This window comes from Pempheris klunzingeri, chromosome 10, assembly GCF_042242105.1.
Source record: "Pempheris klunzingeri isolate RE-2024b chromosome 10, fPemKlu1.hap1, whole genome shotgun sequence".
Taxonomy (NCBI): domain Eukaryota; kingdom Metazoa; phylum Chordata; class Actinopteri; order Acropomatiformes; family Pempheridae; genus Pempheris; species Pempheris klunzingeri.
In genome coordinates, this window is record NC_092021.1 from 15,106,080 (window position 1) to 15,126,952 (window position 20,873).

At 40.9% G+C, this 20,873-nt stretch overlaps 1 protein-coding gene across 1 annotated transcript; it reads left to right on the plus strand.

The window, feature by feature from the left end:
• Positions 1 to 785: 785 nt before the first annotated feature.
• On the plus strand, positions 786 to 20,863 carry sacs2 (sacsin molecular chaperone 2). Its single transcript, XM_070837791.1, has 8 exons — positions 786 to 820; positions 1,869 to 1,914; positions 3,246 to 3,333; positions 5,458 to 5,569; positions 6,017 to 6,163; positions 6,278 to 7,709; positions 8,918 to 9,006; positions 9,120 to 20,863. The coding sequence occupies exons 2-8, from the start codon at positions 1,886 to 1,888 to the stop codon at positions 20,087 to 20,089; spliced, it is 12,867 nt and encodes a 4,288-aa protein (XP_070693892.1). The 5' UTR covers positions 786 to 820; positions 1,869 to 1,885; the 3' UTR covers positions 20,090 to 20,863.
• The last annotated feature ends 10 nt before the right edge of the window (positions 20,864 to 20,873 follow it).

Sequence of the window (20,873 nt, forward strand, 5' to 3'; positions counted from 1 at the left end):
GCTTATTTCGCAACCAATCAACCATGTTGCAGGCCTCGCTCCGTCCTCAGCAGCAGGAGAAGGTCGCGTAATGGCGCATAAACAAAGACTTTACATACCGTGTTCAGTCTTCCTAAGGAAATGTGCGCGTATTATCGGTAATTATCTCGGTTATACAGCACAACATCACAGCCAGATGACAACAACAGGAGGGCTGATGGGTCGCGTTTCATCGCCTGCTTTTTTTTTTTTTTTCTTTTTTTCCTGCAAGAAGCTGCCCGGTTTCCACCGATGAAGACGGGCTGCAGCATCATCTAGCGAGTGGCGGAGTAACTGTGTGATAAAAATGATCCCGTCTGAGGGCCGGAGGAGGCACACCATGAAAATACATTAAAATGCATTTAAACAGAGTTGGACTTCAATCAGCCCCTCACAAATGATTGCTGTAGTTCTACTACAGTAGTTCTACTACAGCAAACCAGTGTGTGCACACCAATGCCACAAAGATAGGATGGCCTACAGGGCGCGTAAGGGCAGATATTCATCGGAGATGGTAACTACGTCCTTAATCACTCATTTAAGTTTCGTTTCACCGAGGATGCAGCAAGAAACGAGCCATTGTGTCCGTGCTGCCTCCTTAACTTTCGTTTCATACTTGACTGTAGTGCAAAACGAGAGAAACCGGTGCAGAAAGGAGGTAGATGACTGGAAACGACGTGTGGTTTTGGGGTTGGACACCAGCAGCATTTATAAGGCGCACAGCTGATGAACCATCTTTTAGTTTGTTTGTCAAACTTAGACAGAGGGAAGATGAGAGGAGCCTTCAACAGACATGACTGAGGTAATGTGACTTTAGCACATTTATCTGAAATAAGAGTCTGAAATAGTAAAGATTGACTGCCAGAGTAGCCTGATTAGGGGATTAAACCATGGAATAAAAAAAAAAGTTGGTTCCTTAATTTAATTTCACACTTTCTTTCTGTGTTATTACTAATACTTTTATTTATTTGCTTATATATTTCTGTTTATGTATTTGTACTATTTCTGCATGTGTTTATTCATCCACTTCCTTTAGTGCTTTAGTGTTGGGCACTGCCCTATCTCCCTGTCCACAGATGCAGATGTGTCACAGGGCCTTTTTTTTTTTTTTTTTTTTTTTCACTGCTAAACTACTACAGTTTCTTAGAGAAAGAGAGTCTGTGAGGCAGCAAACTCTAAATCTGAACGTTCAGAAGTGAAAATCCAGGGTGCAGTGAATTATTGTGCTCACTAAGAACTCACCCATCTGCATGCCAGGCTTTCTGCAGTGTGCAGGAAATCTGTGCTCCCTGGTGACAAAACTGGACAAGAGCCAGCAGGCACATGCAAGCAGAGGCTGCCAGTTTCCTCTACAGCACTGCAGTGACTCTGAGTAGTGAGCTGAATAAAACCAAAAAACCCTCAAAACTCTAAAACAGGGTTTATGTATTGAAGATCTGATTTACATCTCTGGGCTCAGACAGACAGACACAGAAAGCTCTGTGAACCAGGCGTCGGTTTTGTCTGAGTTTATCACTTTTATCACTGGTTCAGATTTTTTTTTGTTTAGAAAACATTATGAATTTACTGAAGAAAAACTTTTGAACTGAAAGATAAAAGTATTTTACTGCTAAAATTACAATAAAACAGTTATTTCTGTTTTTAGCCTTGTAACACGTAAAGCCCTGAAACAGATATTCAGCCATACTGATGCATTTTTAAGGTGTCATATATAAGCAAAGCGTCCTGTGTGAAGTGCTCAGGCCTTTGCGTTAACTTACTGTTATTGCCTGAATTCATTTGATGTACAATGTGGATAAAATGAGTTTGTTCTGCAATGCTTCCATCACAATACTCTGACCCTCTTGCAGCATCCAACCCAGGAAGGATGAGCTCGAAGATAAAGAAAAAAACTCGGTGAGTTGCACCTCTGTTTGTTTTTACCGATGACTGTAAGAGCTTTTTCGAATATGCCAGTGGTTTGCCTTCATACAGAGAATAACATCATGTTAAACCCATAAATTCAGGTTGTTGCAGCCATTGTGTATGTGTGGGGTATTTGTTTAGTTTTTTTGTAATTCTGTTTTTGAACACTGGGTGGTACATGTGTCCATGCACACGCTGCTGTCAGTTGTGCTGTAAGAAAACAGTTTTGCAAGTTCGTCTGTATAGAGAAACACATTCACACTAGTTCTTTTTTTTTACCTGCAACATTTTGTACATTTTTATTTTTCTTATTTATTTGTTTGTATTCATGGTGGTGGTCACTTTTACTTCTTTACTATTGTAACACCAGAATTTCCCCCCCGGGGATCAATAAAGTATTTCTATCTATCTATCTATCTATCTATCTATCTATCTATCTATCTATTCTAACCCACTCTAGCAATCACACAGTGGCTTTGTGTAGCAATAGTCAACACTGCTATCTTAGTTTTTGACCCTCCTGGACACCATACATCATCTTGTACAGAACATTATTGTCGTGTCAGACAGATGGATGCTTGTCACATTAACCAGTGGACCTAGAGACTGTCAGAGTGAACACTGTTGAATCATAGTATCACACACATATGTGCATGCTATTATATCATCACTAAATTATCAGAATTTACAATGAAGTTTGGCATGGTGAGATTCTTGTATCATACAAACCTCACCTGGCTACAGGATCATCATAGGTTGAGGTTCCACTTATTTTGATCTTTTAACTTATTTTCCATGAGTGTTAATCAGCTCACTACATTTTAAGGCCAAAAGGAACTTGTAGTATACGCGAAGATATGCTCAGCAATTAATAGTATTTAAACCATTAGTATAACTAAGATCAAGCTCGTATTTATAGTACTAGTAAGGCCAAGTGTTGTGTGTTGGCATCTAAATAATTGGCGGTTTTAATGCATGATTAATGTATTATTTGACTTAACAGGCTTTTTAGCATGGCTGATTAAGCACAGTAACAATACATGGCAGTTCCATAACCACTTACAAGCCAGATAAGGATTTTTTTAAATTCTTATTGGAGCACCCTCCTGTATATGATAATATACTATATGTAACTAGTTACAACCTAATGCTGTAAGACTGATGCCTTTTTTGTAATTGTTTGTGTGTCATTCCTTATGTATAGGAGGGAAAAGTCACACGTCTGCCTGCGATCATTTTCATTCACCCTGTGTTGATTTGAATTTTAACTCCAGTCTTTTTTTACCCCTCTCTATCTATCTACACCCTCCGGCTTTGTTTAGAACGTCCTTCGGGGCAACAGCACCGCCCTTCATCGACTACCTGAAAGATATTCTACAGCGCTATCCAGATGGTGGACAAATTCTGAAGGTTGGCACAATGCCCTGTCAAAGGGTTATGATAATTACTTTCATGTTTTTTAATTGGTACATAATCCACTAATTGCATTATTCTTCACACCTTGCTCATACACACCTGGATTTTTTTGAAGTCTATTTTTTAAATCTAAGACATGACTAAAGATGCTAAACATGTTGATTCAGCTTAACTTTTTTTCTTAATGTTTGAATGCTAAATATGATTACATTTGCTTTGATTCAAATTGCATGGTTTCTTTTTGTCCTGCCAGTGAAACAACAAAGGACGTGTCACATTCAGTGGACTCATTTAGCACATTAGCTCCGATTGTATAAAAACACTGGATGGGCTCCCACCCACACAGGAGCAAATGAGCTTTCGGCAACGTTTGGTGTATTGAATATGTTGTCTTGTTGAACAGTAGAGAACAAATGCAATGTAATGGTCGCATTCCCCACAATGGATATATCATTTGGGTCGACGGGCCAGCGGCATAGCCCTTAGTGTCATCAACTGTGGGGCCTGTTTAAGACTCACTGGTGGCGGTCTCGGGGTCACAATGAGGAATTTGGCAATTGTTTGTTAATATTTTCTTAGATTTGCACGACTTAAGCTGTAACAGTTTTGACATTATCATTCCCTGCCTTCAATCCCCAGACTGTTTAGCTTTTTTTTAATTTTGCTATGTGTCAGATTTGTTTGTTTTGTTGTAATTTATTTGCCATGTATTTCTTTTGTGACCTCTGTTCAAAAGCCCCTTTTGTGTTGCAACTGATTTTAATTCATTTTCATAATCTTGCCTCTACATATTCTCATTTTAAATGTAGATATCTGATGTCTTCATTGTTTTTTCTGACAATGAACTGGATTACATTTGTGTTCCTTTATCCATTATCCATCATCCATTATGTGTTTCTGAATGAACAATATATCATTGAGCACTCCATTAAAGGAGCTAATTGAAAGAGAATGGTACAAAATGTATTTTTCTACCCCAAAATACTGGTCGTAATTTGGTGCAAAGCGCACTCACAATAGGCCTTTTTCACAGCAGACATTTTGACTTGTCATAGTAGGAATAGAACAGCTGTTACTAAAAGTGTCCTAGTAAGACATGACAGTGTGACAGTAAGCCAGCATGAACAATACCAGGACCCCGAAACTGAAGTAGCTAAATGGAACGCAGCCTTCATTAATATTATTACTAACAACTGTGCTTTTCTACTATGACAACTTATTTCTGCTGTGGAGACGCCTGTTGTTTACCTTTACACAGGCTAAATGGTGAGCATGACATCATCTGATATCACTGGTTTATTGTAAACAAATGCAGAATGCATTTGCATTTTACATTACACTGAGTTGCCAGTTTATTAGCTGCCCCTATTTGTGTCAGTGGATAGACAACATATTAGTAATATAATGCAATAAGATTCAACAACACTATAACCCACAGCCTCCTAAATTACTATAGAAATTCATATCACTTTTAGCAAAGCTCTCTGATGCAGTGATAAAATCGAACGTGTTAAACCACATATACACACGTTTTAAAGCAGAGCTGTTGAATTGCATTTCATTAGATTTCACCTGTGTGGATGTACTGAATTAACTTGTAACTCCATGTATTTTGGTTAAGTTTTCAATAGACAATAGTCTCACAGTGGATGTTTGACTTATCGAACACTTGGCTACGCTTATCAAACTAATCACATTAACTATGGCTGTTCATTTAGGTGTGTCAGTTCTCAAAAAAGTCCAGGTGCTTTGCTTATTACAGCAGTAGGATGACTGAGATAAATGAATACGCACATATATTACTCTGGCTGATAAGACCCCTAGACTAGAGTAAGATGGGTGGACATGTGCTGGAAATGACACAACGTCACCAAGTCCCTTTTAGCGGGGGCTTAGCAAAGGGTTAATTAGGCAAAATAAGTGAAAACATCTGTGTGGGTGGACTCAGGCTGTGCAGGAGCTTTAACTATACTGATTTCTGTAGCCCAGATTTGGGGCTTAGCACAGTGAGAATGCTGCAAAAGGAACATGTGAATCCTTGAGTGTTTGCTTTTGGCCTGCTACATTAATTAATGGTTAATTCGTTAATGGTTACTGTTCTTTCTTATTTGTCACCAGGAGCTGATTCAAAATGCAGATGATGCTCAAGCCACAGAAGTGGTCTTCATCCATGATGAGAGGCATTATGGGACTGAGAGCCTTTGGACTGATGAATTGGGTGGATATCAAGGTATGCTGGGTGTTCTAGGATGGTTACCAATATCAGCCATGATGTCCTTTTCAACAAAAATATATGCAGCTAATCTCAAGGAGTTTGTATCTTCTGTCTGTGTTCATGTGGGTTTCCTCTCACAGTCCACTGTGGTTGGCCAAAGAGGATGTCATTTGCCCAAAATGCTTATTTTTTGATCTTGACATTCACAGACAGTTTTCTTATAATACGCCAATCATTTATATTCAGCAGACATAATGCAGTCTCTGCCGCTGGTTACATTTACATTAAACCATATAGAACAGAAGACCCTGAGATCACTATTATATACCATATACTCTGTTATACTTGTCTACCCATTTTAATCAGCAGTTATAACAATATTTAACAACATTTAGACTTCCTGTATAACCTTATGTTATAAGCACTTTCCTTTGGTACTAATTTTTCTGGTTTTTGCAAAAGGTCCTGCTCTCTATGCCTACAACAACGCAGCGTTCACTGATGACGACTGGGCAGGAATTCAGATGGCAGGGAGGAGTGTCAAGCGCAACGACCCAAACAAAGTTGGGAGGTTTGGAATCGGCTTCAACTCTGTTTACCACATAACAGGTGAAACTATGTACATTTATCACACATATACTGATAGTTTCAGGTTAAGTTTTAGGCCTCAAAGAACACACGTCATAGATTAATGGGACAATATTTGTTTAATTTCATTCACAGATGTGCCAAGTATATTCAGCTCAGAGCACCTTGGATTTATGGACCCCCAAGAAAAAGTGTTTGGAGAAAGAAATGGAGGCTTTCTGTGGTCCCTGGATGATGCAGAACACCAAGAAGATCTGACGACTTTGCATGATCAATTCCAGCCCTTTCGAGATGTAGTTGCGCTTGTCAGCGGACAAGAATGGTCAAAAGTCATCATGGAGGATCAGCACTTTGACGGGACAATTTTCAGATTCCCCTTGCGCAATAAAGCATCAGATATCTCAAATAATCTATATGACTCTAATAAGGTGGTTGAGCTTTTCGATAGCTTCATTGCAGATGCACACTTAAGCCTCTTGTTCCTGAAAAACGTGACCTCTGTGTCCTTGATCCATATCAATGCACATGGCACTGTTAACACCAAACTTGAAGTGAAATCCTCAGTCTCCACAGATGTTGTTCTGGAGTCGGGCGATGAGTCAATCACTGAGGGTTCAACAAGATTCAAAGTAATAACCCTCAACTCAAAAGACTGCAAAGAAACAAAGTGGCTTGTGACAACATGTACCATGAAAGAAGGCAAAGTAGAAAGTCTTGATTCACTCGCAAAAAAGTTGAGCTTTTACCCTCGAGTTGACTTGGCATTCCCTTGTGGTGAGAAGAGAGACAGTGGTGAGAGTAGACTGAGCTGCTTTCTACCTCTCCCAAACAATGAGTCCAACAAGACAGGACTCCCAGTTTATGTCAACGCGTGCTTTGGCCTCACGGACAACAGAAGACAGATCAAGTGGCAAGAGGAAGACCAGAAACATGACGAACATGCTGTGTGGAATGAAATGCTGATGAAGGAGATGCTCCCACTGGCGTACGTCATGATCATCCAGGATGCTATCAAACTTGCCAAAGAGTATATTCTGCCTGTCTCCTCAGTGTACGATCTATGGCCGGATATTGCACAGATGAAGCACAAAAACAAATGGCATGCTGTCGCTCTGGATGTTCTTGATCATTTATTCAGACAGAATGCGGCCGTCCTTTCTCTTGCCAAAGATGAAAGAAAGTTCGTCACTCCACCAGAAGCTGTGTTCCCCTGTAATGGTCCAACAAGCCCTGACATACTGGCTGCCATTCAAAGGACTTTGGTTTCCTTTGGAGAAAATCTTGTCACTTTACCAGGTAGTGTTGCAAGAGCTATAAACGCGGCCTATCCACACCTCAGCTCCCTAAAACATGTGACTCCAGCTTTCTTAAGGGACATTCTTCGCAGGATTGGCGTGGACACCATCTCTAAAGATGACAAACTCTGTCTTTTGGAGTACATTTTGAGTGATGGAAAATACAAAGAACTCGAGGGTCTTCAGCTGCTTCCACTCAGCGATGGCTCTTTCAGATCGTTCACAAACAGAAAGGAGGACACTGCTTTGATTGACAGCAATGAATTTCCAAGGTAGGGTTTTCATTTTTGGATATATTCTCTAGATAAAAAAATAAATAAATTACTGCTAAAGATGTGTCTGTTATTGGACATAAAGGGTATCTGGTTATAAATATTGTTTGTCATGACCATTTTTGCCTTACATCTATAGAAGGAAAGATATTTGTTGTTTGGTTACTGTTGTTTTAGCCATTTGTCGTACACAAGCAAAATAATCGCTATTAACATCACTGTTACTATAATGGGGAACAACATATGGACCAAACAATATTGTGACTGTTAGCAAGAACTGGATAATTGGATGGATAGTGATCGCTGGGTGAAATTGGCAGTTTTGGTATTCTAGTCTGAAATAATTTGCTGCAATCTCTGTGCCAGGAGATCTTGATTTGAGGAGAATATTTTGTACCACGTCTACTGTGCATCCACCGTTGAATTCGATAGTCACGCTACTCCCAACTCTGTTTTGGTCATCACTCTCAGGTGGAGAGAAACATGATTTAGCCAGTAAATGCTCCACCAGCTTGTCGCTAGTTTTGTCTGTCTGCCATTAGGTTTTGGGCAGGTACAGTACAATGAGCTTGTCAGAGTTTTTTTTGTTGAAAAGAATGGCCTTCTGCAGCGGGAAAAGGGGTTGATGAGGGTTCTGAAATTGAACCAAAACAGTAAAGGAAATGATGGATTGAAAGATGCCAAAGTGCTCTTTGAAACTTAAGGGAGTCGTCTGATCTATTGTAATATAAAAACATTGAGTAGTGCAACTAACTATGATACTATGATAAGGTAAATGGTCACAGGTGTGGGCCCATACTCCATCCTCAAGTGCTGTGATATTACATGCATGGCTTTTATTCATTCAGTTCCCGTAGAATTTGTTTCAGACCATAAAAACACCACATTTTTTCCATGATCTCCAGCAATGCTGTTCTTCAAATTTATAACATTCTATATCAACACAAGTTAGAAATATTTAGTGTAATTTAAAGCAATTATATTCATATTAAGTTCACATGTTGGCAGTTAATTATCATTAGCACTACCCGGCACATGCGTACTTGCTTCAGTATATTATTTGACAATAGCTATTATTTTATCTCTTTTGGATTGGATTCAGATTGTAAAATATTGTCTATTGTCTGTCTACATTTACACTAATATATTATATGCAAAGGCCCTTGTTTTTGTTACATGTACAATAAATAAATGTATCCTTTGTGCAGAGTCTTGCTACCATGCTGCAAGCACCTCTTCATCCCAGATGATCTTAGTCCATCCTGCAGAACCCACCTGAGAGAACTGGCCAGAAAAGGTTGGAATGCATTTTCCAGAATAAAGGGATTTAAGATGTATTTGCATTTTTTACCTGCATGTTTTCATTCTACATATATTTATGGATATATCTTTCAAAAATCTTTTTTTCAGATTTGTTCATGGTCATTGACATTGATGCAGACCACGTGGCTGAATATACAAAGAAGTATTTGCCCCAGGACTGGAAGCAGACGAGGACGGGCCTCGTTACCTGGGACATCAGCAGCAGTCAGCATCCACCTTTAGACTGGCTGAAAGAATTCTGGAAATTTCTCAACACTCACTTCAAAGAGTTAAGTAGTTTCACTGGAATGCCATTAATACCAGTCAGTCCTCTGTCTGTCACTCAGCCTGTATCATTAGCAAGGCTACAGCAGAACACAACCCTAATTTTTCAGAAAAACAAGCAGATGAAGTTGCCAGAACAAATAGCGCAGTTGGTGAACAAAATCGGTGGCACAGCAGTGAGAGAAAACGAGTGGCTCAGGCACGAAGATCTTGACTCTTATGTGTTGTGCCCGTCTCCACAGAGTGTCATGAAAGTCTTGGTGAATTTAGATTCTCAGCATCTCATCGGAGAACTCAAGACTGCCTCTCAAAAAGCACGAGAAGAACTGAAAGATTACCTCTCTCGTCTGGATTGTCTCTCAGCCAGAGAGAGAGATTTACTGTCAAAATTGCCTCTGTTTCAAACTATGAAAGGATCCTGCGTTGCATCTCAGTCAAAACAGGCTGTTCTTCTAATTTCTGGTCTGAGGGTACCAGCAGATTTCCCTATGCCCGATTCAGTTGTGCAATGCGCAACTGAGGCTGATCGCAGACTGTTACAGCTGCTCAAAGTTCATCTCTTGGAAACAGCTGAGGCAGCTAATCTCCTCGTTGACTGTATTGGGAAGGGAGCTTGCAGAAAAGAAGACACAGAGAAAATCATGACTTGGATTTTACAGCATGGTAACATCCTTTTCTCTCAAAATCAGACCTTGAAACACAGACTTAAGGACTTGAGCTTCATCGATGTGAATGGAATGCTGAAAAAGACCTCAAGCCTTTTTGATCCAAGAATTCAAACTTTTAAAGTCATTTTTGACTCAAATTTCTTTCCCCCACCTATATACACTCGCACATCGCAGATGCTTGAAAGCCTAACAGACCTTGGATTGCTAAAAAAAGAGGCAGATGTGTCACCTGAGCATGTGCTGTACGTCGCCACGCTGATTGACAAACTATATGCTGGCTCTCAAACAGAGGCTCTCAAAAGAGCTCAGGTGCTCTTGAAAATGTTGGATACTAACGATCTACTGTCAAAGTTTTCAAATGAGCAGCTTCATCGCCTCAAAATGCTGAAATGGGTCCCATGTGCTAAACCAGGATGTGACAGCAAACACTGCAATGACAAATCTCAGGAAAGTCATTTCTATTGTCCAGATGAAATAAGACATTCTGTGTACAAGGACATTGTTGGACATGTGATGCCTCTGGTGGGAGTGTTCAGTGACAGAGTTAGCAGCCAACTTGGTCTCAAGCGCCTACCCCCACCGGAAAAAGTTATAGAGAATTTGTCAGTGTTTATATCAGAAGCACAGAAATTGGCTGATCCTGACTCAAATGTGGATTTCAGAAGGAAGCTGCTTAGCATTTACAAACACATGCAAGACCACATATCTGAATTCGCAAGAAAGATGAACAAGGACACACGCTGGCTATGGAGCCACAACCAGTTTGTATCACCACAGGATCTAGTTCTAGAATACCCACGAAATCTAGATCTGAGCTCTTACATTGCAAAGGTGCCAAAGGAATTTCTGCCATACAAGAGGTTACTCCAGGAGTTTGGTCTGAGAACATTGCTGTCAGATGAAGAAATTGTTGGCATTCTGTTTTCTATTGAGCAAACCATCAAAGGAAGGCAACAGCCATTTGCAAGTCCCGCTGAGGTCAAAGTGTCGATAGAAATCCTCAACTGGCTGTGGAGAGAGAAGAAGATAGTTCAGGATGACATCCCAGTGCCAGTCCATGTAAAGGGTAAACATTACACCTACAAACCACTGTCAACAGCAGTCTTCTGTGACGTAAGCAAAAATGGGTTGAAGGAGCTTAAGTACAGCCAGGAGGAAATTCACGTCATACATGAGGAAATCCCAAAAGCAACAGCTGAATGGCTGAACATCCGATTTCTCAGTACCTACATCCTTGATCCAGAGTTGGTGGGAATAGAACAGTGTGGACAATCTGAACCGATAACAACGAGGATTAAAAACATTCTCAAAGAGTATGATGAAGAAAGTGACATCTTCAAAGAGCTCATCCAAAATGCAGAGGATGCTGGCGCAGAAGCCTGCAAGTTCTTGATGGATTTCAGAGTGCATGAAAATGCCCCGGAAAGTCTCATTGACCCTGACATGACCCTTTGTCAGGGACCTTGTCTTTGGGCATTTAATAATGAGCAGTTTACAGCTGAGGATTGGACAAACATCGTCAGAGTTGGCGCTGCCTCAAAGGAAAACAAGGTGGAGAAAATTGGAAAGTTTGGACTTGGATTTAATACTGTGTATCATGTGACAGATGTGCCTTCGATCCTTAGTGGCAACAGTCTTCTCATACTTGATCCAAACGTCACTCACCTTAAGAAGCACATCAAACATCAAACAAATCCTGGTATCAAATTGGATCTCTCTCAGCAACGACTTTTCCGTTGGTTTCCTGGTCAGTTTGGACCATATGAACGCATTTTTGATTGTAATTTCACCAAACAAAGCCGTCCTGAACCCTATAGGGGAACTCTGATAAAATTACCTTTCCGAACTGAAGAAGAGGCTCTCAAGTCAGACATAAGCACAAAGGTGTATCACAAACAAAATGTCATCACTTTTCAGCAGCACTTGACTGACAATTCACAAACTCACCTGCTGTTTCTGAAGAACATCAATACATTATCTCTACAAAGTATCTCAAAAAATGCATCAACTCCACCAAAAGATGATGAAATAGAAACCGTCCTCACTGTCTCCAAAACCACTGTGAATACAATGATGATTCCTAATGAAGCCCACATGTCAAAACAGTGTCAAGCTGAGAAATCCTTAATGAAACTTGATGGAAAATGCAAAGAGGTCATTGACTACGGCACAGTCAGAATTGTCCAAATAACCAGTCAACAATGTGGTGTAACTGAAGTCCAGTTCTGGCTCCTGTACAACTGCTTTGGTGTACATCAGTCTTTGAAAATGACCCTTCAAGAAAACAAGCGAGTCAAGTTCTCTTTGCCAATTGGAGGGATTGCTGTGCCCTTGCAAAAGGATCCAGAAACTGGGAACCTGTCCCCATCACAAACAGATCTTGTTGGACAGGCATTTTGCTTTCTGCCCCTTTCCATTCACACAGGTCTTCCAGTCAATGTAAATGGAACATTTGCTGTGACAAGCAACAGAAAAGGTCTGTGGGAGAGTGGAGTGAAACATGACTGGAACAGAGCCCTTCTTCAGGATCCTGCAGTGACGGCATACGTTACTGTACTCTTGGTACTGAAGACGATGTCTGAAAACAAGAAACTGGAAGCTTACTGTTATCACACATTTTGGCCTGATAGAGAGAAAGTGAGTGAAACATTCAAGCCTTTGGTGGATGCGTTTTACACCACCATTGCGCAGCACTCCATTGGTCCAGAGCTTTTTAGCGATGGAGAACACTGGTGCTCAATGGACAGTGTCATCTTTCTTCATGAGAGCATTGAGGAGGATAAAAACATCAGTGCCCTTGCAGTACAGGTGTGCAAGAAACTCGCAAAAGCACCCAACTATGTTGTTCCACTTCCATTGTGGTTGAGAAATAGCTTCAAGCAGGCTGGCCTGGAAAAGGTTTTACAAGACAGGACATGGAACTGGGAGAAGTTTTACCAAGAAGCAGTGTTTAACAACCTTGATGCCTTGGACGCTAAGAGTAGAGATACTCTGGTGCTGCATGCTATTGACCTTGATATGAAAGAAATTGACAATCTACTGGTCTGCTATCAATGCATCCCCACAAAAGGCGGGAAACTCCAGTATATCAAGAAACTTGTGAATCCATCAGGGAAAGGGGCCTGTCTTTTTGAACCAGAAGAGGGACGCTTGCTTGGTGGTACCAAAAATGACTTTTGCTCCCCCAAAAGGATCCAACGCTTGGTGGAACTTGGAATGGCAAGTGACCATCTCCCACTGGAGGACATCACAGAAAAAGCAGGCACAATCACCAAAACCTGGAGCACTGACAAAAAGAAAGCCTATGGGCATCTGAAGTGCCTTCTTGAACTTATGAAGAATCACATGCATGGCACAGACTCTGACCACTGGGAAACACTGAGGATGACTGAGTTTCTCCCAGCATTTTCCCCTGGTGATACAAAAATGGAAAGAAATGTAACACTAAGAAGGCCCACTGATATTTTTAGTGACAAATGCTCCCAACTCGTTAGCTTGACACAACCCGTGTTGGATCAGACCAATCTGAAAATGCACAACACTGATCCAGTCCTACAAATTTTGGGAGTTCGTCACAGTCCAAGCCCCGAGACAGTGCTTCAGCAGCTGCAAGAAGCTTGTAAACAATCTCAATCTACTGACAGATCCATGCTTCACAAAATAGCATACGAATGCTATAAGTTTCTAGATCAGTGGCTCAATGATTTTGGGAATTCCGCTTTGATTTCACAGAGGGCAAACTCATTCCCATTCATTCTTGTGGGTGATACATTTGTAAATGTGCACTGTGTAGCAGAAAATGAGCAGTTTGAAGCAAAACCCTATCTCTATGTACTTCCACCTGCCCTCACTAGTTTCAGGAGACTCTGGGAAAGTGTAGGTGTTGAAAAATGTTTCACAATCAGTCAGTTTCTAACTGTGCTCCAGGAACTGCACTCTCGACACGGCAACAAGCCCCTGCCAAAGAGTGACCTATCAATTTGCCTCACAATCTTAAACAGAGGGATATATGAGGCCAAAGAGAAAACAACAGGTAACTGTCTGATACCGAATGAACATGGTGTTCTGCAACCTGCAAGTGAGATGTTTTACAATGACAGCCCATGGATGCCAGTTGCTCCAGGTGTCACATTATGCCATGAGCATATTCCGCGGGTTATGGCTCGCCACTTTGGAATCAAAACCACCAGACATCATACTCTGCAAAACCACTTAGTTGAGAACATTTCACCATTTGCTTTTGAGTTTGAACAAAAGGAAGAACTAACTGTTCGGATTAAAAACATAATTTCAGCCTATCCATCAAAGAAGGATATCCTCAAAGAGCTTATTCAAAATGCTGATGATGCAGAGGCAACAGAAATTCACTTTGTTTGGGACAAACGACAACATGGCAAAGAAAAAACATTTGGGAAGAAATGGAACCATCTCCAGGGTCCAGCACTGTGTGTGTTCAACAACAAAGTGTTTTCTGATGCTGACCTGACAGGCATTCAACAGCTGGGAGAAGGAGGAAAGCACAACTCTCCAGGAAAGACAGGAAAATATGGAGTTGGATTCAACTCTGTTTACCATCTGACTGACTGCCCCTCAATCCTCACTGGAGATGAATTACTCTGCATTTCTGATCCCAATCAGAAATACATTGAATGTCATTCACACAAGTCACCAACTGGCACTGGCTATAAACTAGCTGACACCTTCAAGAACATGTACATAGATGTCTACAAATCCTTCCTCCCTGACAAATTCCCACTTAAAGAGGGCACCATGTTCAGACTACCTCTAAGGATGGGCACCATGGCAAATGGCTCTAAAATATCAACTCAGGGAGTCACTGACCATGACATGAAAGAACTCTGCTCTGCACTCTCTGAAGATCCTGAAGGACTAATTCTGTTTCTGAAAAACATCTGCAAAATACAAGTCCATGAAATCAATCAACATTCAGGCAAACTCGAAACCATCTTTGTGGTTGAAAAAAGCCTACCACAGAAAAGCAGAGAAGGAAAAGATGCTTTTGTAAAACTTCAACAAAATGCACTGCAATCTCACAGACCGGTAAAACCACAAAACGCCATTTATGGAACTGTGATTTCAACCTCAGATAAAAGACAAAGTAAATGGATCATTGCAGAACAGTTTGGCTCATCCAAAAACAGTGGCAAAACAGAAGTAACACAATCATACAAACTTCCCCAAGCAGCAATAGCGGCACGTGTGAGTTCAAATACGGATTTTACTGGAGTAGCCTTTTGTTCACTTCCTTTGCCAGGGAAAACTGGACTGCCAGTGCATGTCAATGCAAACTTTGAGGTAGATTCTGCTAGAAGAAGCCTTTGGAAAGAAGATGGGCAAAGTCTAAAATCTAACTGGAATGAATCTTTGAAACTGGATGTCATTGCTCCACTGTATGCAGATCTCCTTCACTACATCAGCCGTAGCATTGCAGACAAGAAAGCCTCCCTTCTACAAGTCGAGTCATGCCTCAATAACTCATACTTGTGTTTTTGGCCAGCTGTATCGAAAGATATTGGCCAGGACTGGCATGAGATGATACATAAGGTATACATATCGATCAAAGAAAGAGGCCTTAATGTGATTCCTGTGTTGCGGAGTTCAAAACGTACAACTGCAGGCATAACAATTAAGGTGTACTCTTTGGACTGGCATAACGTTGAAGAAACTGAATCAACTAAGGCACCTTACCTGACATCCATAGGTGACGAGATTAGTGATATTTTGGAAGATCTTGGAATGGCATTGGTTCCAGTTTCCATGGAAATGCAAAAAGTTTGGAACAGTTTCAAATTGGCCGGTATCGCTGTGAAAGATGTGAATCCTTCAACTGTGCAGACATTCCTGAGAGAAAAACCCCTCAATGATCCAGCCCAAACAGATAAGGATTTACCCCTGCCCATAACTGCCACTCTGATCAGAGATGAAAAAAGATGTTCAAAGCTCTTGAGTTTCTGCTTAAAATATTTCTCCTTGAAAAATGTCACCACGGACGATTCCACTCTCCTCAACGGGCTTCCACTTCTTCTCACAAAAGATAAAGTTTTGAGAGTGTTTAACTCCGAATCCCCTAAACTGATATCAAGATATGACCATCTGTTCTTTGACTACGAGGACCAATTTGCAGATTATGAGACCAACAAAGACCACATTCAAGTTCTACAAACTTTAAAACTTGTCGTTGGTTTGACAGTTCCACATGCAACGAAATATCTGAAGCCATTAATTCAGAAACACCTTCTGAACTGTGAAGTTGATCCACACAATGGTCTTCACGTCCCAAATGAGTCAATGTTGAAGTGGTTGAAATCACTTTGGAGGTTTTTCATAAGTCACATAAAACCTGAAAGATCCTGTGGGGACGGTCAAAGTCTGACTTTAAAGGATGTGAGGCAGCTCTTCAACGACTGTTGCATTTTACCTGTTGTATGCCCAAGGTTGAAAAACAAGCGCTTCCTGCAAACAATGAAAGACATGCCAAGTGTGATTCAGTTCGCCTCAGACAGGGACATATCAGACATCCTCTTTAAACTTGGTTTTTTGAGGCTTGACAGTGTGTTCTTCTCTGAGATACATGCAGACCGACTGGCGCATTTAGTCCTATGCCCTGAACTTATGGATGTGAATGATAAGAGCTCTGTGTTGGACCAGGTCTACAACATTAAGCACTCAGAGTTTTCCCAGCTTTCCACTGACGAAATGAAAGAGCTTCAGTCTGTCCTGCAGTCTGGAGTATCCAAGGCCAAAAACAATAAGGAATACCAGCAAAAGCTCAAATCCTTACCATTATTTGAAACGATACATGGTAACCGAGTGAGGATTGATGCACCTAAAGAAGTATTTGTCCTCAACAGCGCATGTTCAATGACATTTCCAGATTTGTTCACCCTTGCTGAGAGCAACTGCATTTTCCTCCAAAACAGTCCAGAGAATTGCAGTCTGTCACAAATTTTGGACATCCAAGTCCTAACTGATTTGGAGTATTTCATGAAGTTCATTCTGCCTGATGTACACAGACTCACAGAGAAGCAGCTGCTACAGTGCCTCAAGCTGTTACTGTCACTGCAACATCATTTGAATTACTCTCAGTGCAAGAACAAAATCATCTCCTCACTGGAGACAGTGAAGTTGATTTGCAATTCTCAAGGCAGAATGGAGACAGCATCATACTACTTTGATAAGAGTGTCAAGCTATACAATAAAATGTTGCCCAAAGAGCGATTTGTGCCTGAGAGATTTTGGACTGAGCTGTGCAAAGGAAACCCACATACACAAAAACAAACAGAACAGCTACTCAGAGAACTTGGAATGAAGTATGTTGTGTCAAAAGAAGACATAAAAACTTTTGCATACCAGTTAGAATCAGAAGCAAAAGGAAACTGCCAACTTGAAGAGTTGAAATTGAAATCATCATTGTTATTCCATGACGCCTTGGCAATAGTGAATAACAGCAAAAACAAAGAGGAAAATTTCCTGAAGTGCATCGCTGACATCAAGTTCATTTTTCCTGGGAAAATTCAAAAAGAGCTCTGCAACTATCACAAGCCATATGCTGAGGAGAGAACCGCTGTTACAATCAGAGGTTCCTTGATAGAAAGTGATGATAAGCATCAAAAACTGATTTGGTCCTCAATGCCCATCATACACTTACCCATTTATAAGTCACAGAACCTCCTGAAAATGCTGAAAAATGCAGGAGCTCATGAAGAGCCGCCTCCACACTGTGTAACCAGTAACATGAGCAACATCTGCCGGTCGCCCTGTAAAACTGACAAATTGATCGAAACCCGTGGTGATGTGTTTCGAAGTTCATATGCCTACCTGCAAGCAAATGGGTTTGATGATCAAACACTGGCTGGTCTTCCTGTTGTGTTGGTCGAAAAAGACACTGAACTTGTGAGGACTGATGATACATGCTTTTCATTGGACAATGACCTTGATTTCAGACCATATTTGTACAAAATTTCTCCAAAGGATGTCATGTTCGCTGAGTTCTTCCAGAAAATTGGTGTAAAGGACAAACCTACCGCAGTGCAGTATTGCAATGTTCTGGCAGCAGTTTATGCTGATTCCTGGGACAAACCACAACTACACCCAAACCAACAGAAAACTGTGAAACGTGCTGTTGAGCAGCTTTTCAAGTCAATCAAAGCTAAGGAAAACCAGTCCCTTGTCGACAGTGTAACGACTCTGTATCTTCCTGCAGTAGACGGGAAACTGTACCCATCATGCACACTCTACTATAATGACGCAGTGTTTGAGACCAGAAGGTTAGAAAAAGCACTGCTGAAGAAGTTCCTGTTGCTTGAGAGACTCAGTGAATGTCATTTGGGCAGGGACATCTATGAGCATCATCGGTTGCTGGAATTGCTGCCTCAGAAATTTCAGCCTAAAATGCTGTCGCAATTCACTGAGGAGAAAGTAGTGGAACATGACATGCAACGTTGTGAGCTTGAGACGGACTGTGAATTTAGTGGATGGTTTAACAAGCATCTGTCCTCAGTAGCGTTTACACATGGACTAATTTGTCTTATCAGAGAGCAGTCTCGTGGAGAAATAACACAAAAAGATGCAGCTGACATGTGCAAGAAGACGTTTGGCAGTATTCAGATTATGTGTTGCACAAGCCTGAAAACAATGCTTTGGCTGGATAAACAGCAACTACACAAAACTGCCACTGAAACCGATGTTTTTGTCACACGAGGGCAACAAGGCTGCATCTTTTACTTAAAACACAACAATGACATGGTTCCTAAGGTGATAAATGACATCAATATGACACTGACAAAGGAGATTAATGCTCTCTTAGGTAACAGAATTGCATCATCCCACCTCTCAGTCCTTGGACAACTACTCATGTGTGACACTCTGGAGGACGTTCAGAGAACTCTGGCTAAGAATGGGATCCATGACAGTGCTGAAACTGAAAGCATCTTCCATAGTCCACCAGCCCCTGGAACAGATATTCCAGAGGAATGGCATGATTCCTTGGACATGAGTTTCCTCAATAACTTTGAAGAGGGAGAATATGTTGGCTACAGCACTAACAACAAGTATATCTATGCAGTTATTGTTGAAGAACTCCCTGGGCACTCTGGACAATATTTACGGCGATACAAAATAGAAGTTGGAGAAGATGAGCCAATTGAAGTCAGTTGTCTTGACCTGTATCAGTTTAAACGACAAAAGAAGCCAAAGCCTGGAGGGAGGACTTGCACATCTGCTGAAGCTACTTGCATGGAGCTGGAGCTGCTAGCAGGAGCTGTGCCACATTCATCCCAACCATCAACTCCAAGTTCCTCATCTACAAGATCCTCACCAGCCTCTCTTGACGAAGCTAAAAGTGAAATTGACAAATGTCTGACAGAGATCTGGACTCTTCCTGAGAAGGAGAGGCATAAAGCCATCAAGCGACTGTATCTGCGATGGCATCCTGACAAAAACCCTGACTGCCAGTCTCTCGCCACTGAGGCATTCAAATACTTGCAGAATCGAATTGATGAGCTTGTCAAAGGCAAAGGCAAAGGAAAAGACAGTGGCACAACTGCAGGTTCGTCCTGTCCAAAGGGAAATTCAAATTTCAGAGACTTTTATCAGGAATGGAACCAGGAGGCCAGACATCACAGGAGAAGTCGTGAGAGATTCTCTACAGGTGACTTTTACTACGATTTCTGGAGCCACAATGAAAATGTCCCGAAGCCAAACAAAGAGGAGGCCCAGCGCTGGTGTAGGCAGGCTCGCTGTGATCTCAACGCAGCTCACAAAGATGCTGGTGGGGGAAGCACAGAGTGGTGTCTGTTCAAAGTCCATCAGGCAGTGGAAAAGTCTCTAATAGCTGCACAATATAAAAAACATGGTCAACATCCAAGCAGCAGCTCCATTTCAGTCACTGCTGCACAGGTTTCACTGTATGACCCCCAACTGAGAGCTCTGCCTCAGATCGTGGTGAATCTGAAGGCGCTGGGGGTGGACGCCAAAAAGACTCAGTATCCCAACTGCCACCCCTTTCCCCACATTCCCAATGGACAGTTCAAATCAGAGAATGAAACGTTGGCACTGAACAAGGCATCTGAGCTGCTCAGTAAAATAGAGGCATATGTGAACTAGGATTCAGGACAGACAGGCGTTGAGTCAATTAAAGATTTTTGATTTTTTAACATGTTAAAATGCAGTTAACAATGCAACAGTGTGATATTGAAACATTACTAGAAACAAGCAAATTATTTTTTTTAACAAGACAAACGTGCCTGATGTGACTGTTATGAATATTATGAAATGATTTTTTTTTTCTTTGACTCATTACTGAAGACCAATCACTGTATAAATTTGTTACCTAATTTTTTTTTTATAGCAATATTAAACATTTATGTCTATTCACAGAGGAACAATTTAATCAATGTATGAGTCATAAAAATGGAATCAAAGATTTTTAAGCAGTGTTTTAAACCTTCATGATTACTCACTACTCACTTGAGGACCAATATGATCACTGTACTGTATGATATTGTTATGTTATCATTAATAGTACTCGCTGTAGAGTAAGAGCACTCACTGAGGATCAATATAATCACTGCACAATGTTATGAAAATGCAAATATCAAAGCATTTTGTGGAATTTTGTTGCCATAATTCTTTTTTGTTTTATTATCTTTTACCTATTTTTAATTTTAAACAAATAAAATAATGAAATGTTATTAAGGAATGTAACTATTACTTCAGCAAACCTTTTCTGGATGAGGACACCAGAAGAATACTTTGATCATTTGGTAGTGATTGTGTGTCATGTGATATAGCTATATATCTCTATTTCTGATTCTGTCTTATTGATTATGCACAGTACGTTTGCTCAAAATAATAATAAAAAACAGCTTAATCCAGTAATTGTGTGTGT

What these genes read in the sequence shown, in the direction of transcription:
- sacs2 (XM_070837791.1), top strand. Translation starts at nt 1,886, where the DNA reads ATGAGCTCGAAGATAAAGAAAAAAACTCG. An exon ending in AAGATAAAGAAAAAAACTCG is followed by an intron (nt 1,915 to 3,245) that starts GTGAGTTGCACC and finishes GGCTTTGTTTAG; the next exon opens with AACGTCCTTCGGGGCAACAG. An exon ending in CTCTGTTTACCACATAACAG is followed by an intron (nt 6,164 to 6,277) that starts GTGAAACTATGT and finishes TTTCATTCACAG; the next exon opens with ATGTGCCAAGTATATTCAGC.